Genomic DNA, 6,794 nt, shown 5'->3' on the forward strand with positions numbered 1-6,794 from the left:
AAAAATCGTCACATACTTTTCGTATAAAATATTATTATTACCAATTAAGTAACATATATTTCGTTCTACAGTTTCTGTATTGTTTTCTATCTAGTTTTGTGATAAGTTTAGTTTTTAAATCAATAGAAGTTACACGTTCGTTACGCAAGAACGGTAAAGAAATACTTTCTACGTCCTTCTCACTGCTTTTCTTCGTCACGTTATTACACTCCGAACGAATTAATGGACCTCCGGATTCACCTGCGTGCATTTCTGTACCGTACCCGCTGTAACGATGAAACCGTGCGATGCAGACGCAATCGAGGTGGCGCAGATGAATCTGCCGAAAGTGTGATGGCATTTTAACCGATCCGTGCGATCATGGTTGCCCGCAACATTACGCAACCAGGAGGGTCTTTAAGCCCGACCTCGGCGCAGTCTAGCTTGCGAAATTCCGGGGTCTTCTTCGTTGAAAAGCGGTCTCGGGCTCTCGTCCTAATTTACAATTTTTGTTTCCATCGAGCTCGAGGAGGTCAGACCATCCGTTCTTAATTGCACTCACTCGACTTGCAGGGTTTAATTATTACCGTACATTCGATTAAACGACACGCACGATGGACTCTTAATGCATTATATTTAAATTAATTTACACAAGAATAAGTTGTTCGATGCTGAAGAATCGCTGAATTACTTCTTTGTAACACGATGAATCTTAACGCCAGTTCAGGCTTTCGAGAGAGAGTGAAATTTTCTGAGAATCTCTCTCGAAACAACGATTGTGTATTCGATTCGGTGAAATGGAATTTATAAGTGCTTTACTAGCCAATTTCGTTTTTAGATAATTTCGTACATATTAATTGAATTTCAGTAACACGATGTGAATAGACGTTATCAATTAGTAATTTTTATGATTCATTCCCAGTATGAGAACAATTATAATACGTAGAAAAATGTGAAACAGGAAGTTGACCTCGGCCGTAATAATTCAATATTGATAAGCATCGCAGGGACGAGCTCGTTTGAAACTATTTACATAAGCGTTACGTTTGAACGCTTTACATCGGTTGCACGAACCGTGAGATTGCTCGGGACGATATCAGTGATGGATTCAAGTCAGTGATGACACGAGAGACTTTAACGGAATAATTGACTTCGACTATGGTTCCGACTAGTTCCGGCACGATTGATCCCCTCATTGATGGAATGTAGCCTGGAATCAATACTAACATGCAGGAACTTTGAATTACCTATAATGTATACTAGATTTTCAAGTGTTATAATCAGTATAATTTACATTGTGATTAATTTTTATTTAAAAATCTTCTACAATTTTTAGCCAATTCTTTAGGTTTCTCCGTATCGGTGATTTTTACTTCCCTTGAAACTACAGGATCGAATTTCAAAAAATAAGAAGAAATCCTATTATATTGCTTCAAGGTCCAAAGTCACTGGGTGATCAAGGTTCGAGATGCTGCGTAACATTGAGGAATCGTGTAACCTCTCCGTGGTTCTCCTTGGCTTATTTTAATACTGATGGCACACTTTGTAAATGCATTGTAAGTGCATGCAGTAGTAAATCATGTATCAATTTGCAAAGGGTTGTTATTATATGAAGGGGAGTTTAATGTTCGGATTCAGAATGGTACGAATTGAAAAGCACATTTTTCAGCACAGTACAGTCGTTTTTATTATAAATTATAATTCAAAAAGAAGAGTTTGCTATGGTAATTAGAAATGATTAACTTTTACGCTTACATTGCTCGGTTAAACCCGTTACTGGCCTATTCAATTATTCCATCACCTAATCTTAGGAAGCGGATCCTCCTCCGCCTCGTGCACAATCGATTATACAAGATCATCGCTCTTTCAGCTATGGTAAAAAGATGAAAGTCACGACCTGTGTACGGATGTACGGGCCTATAACGCTGGTTATCTAATATCGTGTCACCTATATTTACAACGAGTATCTTGTAGGTGGAGAAACATCTTACGAAAAGAAAGTTGATCAATTTGGAAATTTCTCTGAAACTATTTGCTTTTACCGAATTAATGAAAATAAAAATTAGTATTCTGATTATCGACTATTCAAATGGCTACTAAAATTTGTCAAATCGTTCGCAAAGAAAGAAAATGTAAAATAAGGAATCTGAATCTTATCAAGGTCTCAGGTCATACATCTTTAATCTAATAAGAGAAACTTTGCAAGAAATAATTTTGAAGATAAATTTCGAAGAAAGAAGATTCGTAACGCAAAGGAGACACATAGATCATCCAGCGCCCCGGACACGTCTCTCTCCTTCTCCCCATCGTCTCGTTCCTCTTCTGCGCGGATGCTTCGGTGATGCTCTTTCGAGCATCAGCATAAGGGGCCTCCGTCTCTTACGTAACACCCACAAACTTTCTTTTCCAACTTCGTCACGTATTTTCGTCTGCTCCTTTTTCGTATTTCCTCCTCCTGTCCTGGGACTCTGTTAGACACAATGGAGAATGGTCTCGTTCCTACTCTTCGATGCGTTCTACGCGGAAGAGGCCCGAGACCTGCAAAGACAAGGTTGCCTAAACGCAATCATTATCACCCGAGTGACGCTTGCCTAGTGATCTTTATTTTTGATATTTACTAAACCGAATACATTTGCAAGAATTAGGAACTGGTGACCATCGCCCATGAAAGCGAGACGTCATCGTGTCTACTATTAATAATATGATATTACGACACGTGGAATGAAAGATGCTGAGGCAACAAAAAATTTGGCGAGAATATTTTTACAAAATTGACATTTTCTATGAAATTTGAATGAAATATTAAAAAAAAAATTAAAATATAAGATTAAATGGGAAGATACACACGTATACATATAATATTTTAAGAACCACATACATATATTAATATTCTTCAGTTAAAATTTGAACTTTCCGTACATAAAAAATGGTTCGTTATAACATTTCTTTAGTAATATAAAAAATCAACGATGAAATCGAAATACATGCATATGTTATAACGAATTGAATATGACTTCTTGTCGAACATCGAGATTCACCTTTCGAAAAGATGAATGCTCGCGTCGTCGTCTGCGCGACCTTCGTATATTGTAACTTCCATCGTCAATCAATTTGTAAAAAGAATGTAAATGACGATGAGCAGTAAGAACGGGTGTGTCGTAATGACAAGCCACATCCAGTTTGTAATGAATTATGTCGCAGATTCCTAGCCATTCTTTTTATCTAAAAACAATCGTACAAAATATCTTGGATTTGCATAAGGTACGATGAGGTATTTGAATATTCAGAAGGACACATTAAAAATACACCTTTCTTACGATTTCCAATTAGGTATATGTATTATCAATATATTAATAATGCAAATATATCTTCCAAAAACTTAATTAGAAAATAAACAAAATGAAACTGAAAATAGACTGTAGACTTTTATAAAAAAAACAATATTTAGAAGAGAAAATTGAGAAATGAAATTTAGATATGGTTTGCATTCATGAATTAAATGTTATATGGTATTCACTTTCCTACCAATAGTGTGTATATATGCTTTTGCATGCTGAGTGCACTGTTTAAAATTCAGCACATTTATGTTTTTTATAAATGCATAAAAATCCTACAAATAAATATTGCACATTTTATATTAAATTAGATCATATGATTCTTTCTTAGATTCAATGCTAAGGATATAAAAGCGTTGATACGAACTTGAGTAAAATTCTTTACTTTCTTATTAATCCTTGCTTAATTAGGGAAATTTTTTAATGTTCTTATTTCTTCGAATCAGAATTTCACGTCTGCATCTCACCATTGCTGAACTCGTAAATTTTTCATCTTACGTCATGTTCAAATTCATGTTCTTCCTCATGACATGATTATGTTCGTTACTCCGCGTCAACTCCTGCGAGGTGAAGCTTAAACCCCATATATCATTCTTGTGGATTTTCTGATCTCGTCCATTGTTCCATCCAAGTTTGGTAAGCCGAACGAAGATCCACGCGAGACTACGGTGAAACCGCATGCGATTTTCGCTCGTGGCGACTCTTCCTTGAATTCTTGGCTGACATTCACCGCCTCATCCTTTGTCGGTTATCGTTCTACCACTGAGAGCCAGCCAATGCCATACGGGGGATTTCGACATCTTCGCCGAAGAATTTTGGGTAGCCAGTGCCCATGGAGGGGGCAAAATTCATTTGGAAATCCGAGTATATAATGGTCCCGTGGATCACCATCGAATCAGTAAAGTGATCTAGCTCATCTCAGGTCAACACCTGTCTCATCCTCGACGCTCCGAGAAAGTTTCAATCCAATTTAAACAATCATGAAGCTGGTGCGTGCCTTCTTTGTTTACTAACGACATTTCTTCCTAAGGATATCAAGTGTGCATCGTGATTCATTATAGAACCTCTTTTACTTATAATACGAATTAAAAATTTTCCTATATTAGTGAATTTTCAAAACTATAGAAATTGTTGAAATTTACAATTCTCGCAACTAGCATCATGCAATTATTGCTATATTATTAATAACTAGAGATGGAAGTACGATATTTATATAAAATCATTGACTGCAGAGTTCCGGTGTTCCCATAACCGAAAGACAGTGACTATTTAAACTATTTTATGCTGTAGATATATCTGAAACACTACTAAATATTTATTATTTTCTTAATATTAATTTTAAAAAAATTTCACATTATTATTTAATAAAACAATTAAAATCGTATAGAATAAGATTATTCGAGTGCAGTGGGGAATGATCATACGAACTTCTTCAAATATATAATTACAGCTTTTACATTAGCGATATAGCAGGCATTTTATTCATCATCGACAATTCATTCATGATTTACATTTAATTACACGACTTCGTTCAAGTATCATTCATATTAATACAATTTTCTAATATATTACAGATCGTCGCTTTGGCTTTCGTTGCCGCCGTTGCCTATGCCGCTCCACCTCAAAATAAAGTTCCACACGACAACGTGTTGTTAGTCAAAGAGACACCCCTTGACAACATAGGCGTGGATGGGTACCAGTATGGCTACGAGCTTTCCAACGGCCAGTCCCATCAGGAAAGCGCCGAACTGATTAATCAAGGAACCGAGAACGAGCATCTTGTTGTCCGTGGCACTTACTCTTACGTTGACCCTGAAACCAACGTTAAATTCACCGTCAACTATATCGCTGATGAGAATGGTTACCAACCACAGGGCGAACACCTCCCCCACTAAATTGTACACACTTGTTAGCTTTAAATAAATGTCTCACTTTTAAGAACAATATATTTCGTACGTTCGTTCTGCTCTCCTTACCTTACCATCCCACTTGAATTAACGAGCTGATGTGAGAATCACAGCGGCAGCTCATAATCAGTCTACTTTTATTAACTCTTCGCTGAATTATATTTATTGTCATAAAGCACTAAATTTTTATAACATTGCTGATGTATACTGTGAAATGGGTCGAATCTCCCATAAATTTTTGGAAAATATGACGTTGAAAAAATGTACAAGAAAAATTTTATTCAACGAAATCAATAAAAGATTTTCAATAAAGAAATATAGATAGATGACGCGAATTTGAATTGAAAAAAGTATGATAACAACTCGTACTTTTCGTTAACAGTGTGTTAAAAATCAAATTAAGTTCATTGTAATTGATTGTGAATCTAAACAAAAATTCGCTACATACAACAATCAGTGATACTTGTACAGACAATTCTAAATACTTAATAGTTTAGAATTATACATAAGAAAATTGAAGTTACATGATCTCTAGTACATGTATTTGACAACTGTATATAACTTAACTAAGCTTATTAATAAGCACAACAGAATTGTGTTGTCGTTCAATATCATTTTTTACCATGGAACTTTTTCAATAAAATATATTCGCACCCAACATAAAATAAACTTATAAAGAAAATTGAACTGTGTTCTAATAAAACACAATATAGTTTTATTGTTCATATAAAGAATAAAAATTATCAATAAAAATACATTTTTTGGAGTCTAAATCACAATTTAGTAGAACATATCGGCACTGGAAAGGACTTATAATAAAAAAGTAAAGATGGCAAACATATAATTGTTAGCGACATAAAATCTTCGGGTAGTATAAATGCTGCAAAAGATATTTCTTTAGAATTTACGATATCACGAAACGGAAATGATAGTGAGTTTAGCTCATTATTTTTTTTTAATTTATAGCAAATAACAGTAGTTGTGAACTAGTGTTCAGTCCTTACCTTCATTGTATGTTTATGAGATATACACGATCTGACGTAAAAAAGAATTAAGAAAAATGACGTAAGAAATGAATTTTCTATAATTTGGAATTTACAACCAAATTGCTTTCCAACAGCGATACGTATTATATCGTATATGAATCAACAGATCTTCAAATAAGCTTATAAATACAGAAATTTTATGATAGTATAAGAAAAACTATTAAATGATATTAATATTTTTATTGTAGATTACAGAAATTAATTTCACTATCTCTTAACAAGTTATTGTACGTGCANAGAAGTTGCAATATTTTATTTTCTAAAAATATCACGAAGTTAATTTAAAAAATCTATTTAAATTATCATAGCAGTTTCCCAAGGAAGTCTCGTGCCGAATATCATAAACCAAGTTGAAATCTTCAAATTTGACGAACATTACTGAAGGTCAGGAAGGAAGAAAAGGTGAAAGGTAAAATTATAGTGGAGCCGTGTGATTTTAGGCAGGAGGACCACTATAAAATACGGGACGGTTCCCAGTATCGGCATCAGTCTTTCAACTGAAATTAAACGTACACACGAACTCCAAT

At 34.6% G+C, this 6,794-nt stretch overlaps 1 protein-coding gene across 1 annotated transcript; it reads left to right on the plus strand.

The window, feature by feature from the left end:
• Nucleotides 1-4,226: 4,226 nt before the first annotated feature.
• On the plus strand, nt 4,227-5,258 carry LOC108626463 (flexible cuticle protein 12-like). The gene is made up of 2 exons (XM_018027132.2): nt 4,227-4,303; nt 4,889-5,258. The coding sequence occupies exons 1-2, from the start codon at nt 4,295-4,297 to the stop codon at nt 5,207-5,209; spliced, it is 330 nt and encodes a 109-aa protein (XP_017882621.1). The 5' UTR covers nt 4,227-4,294; the 3' UTR covers nt 5,210-5,258.
• Nucleotides 5,259-6,794: the final 1,536 nt, after the last annotated feature.

This window comes from Ceratina calcarata, unplaced genomic scaffold (assembly GCF_001652005.2).
Source record: "Ceratina calcarata isolate Rehan_Ccalc_2016 unplaced genomic scaffold, ASM165200v1 scaffold400.2, whole genome shotgun sequence".
Classification (NCBI taxonomy): domain Eukaryota; kingdom Metazoa; phylum Arthropoda; class Insecta; order Hymenoptera; family Apidae; genus Ceratina; species Ceratina calcarata.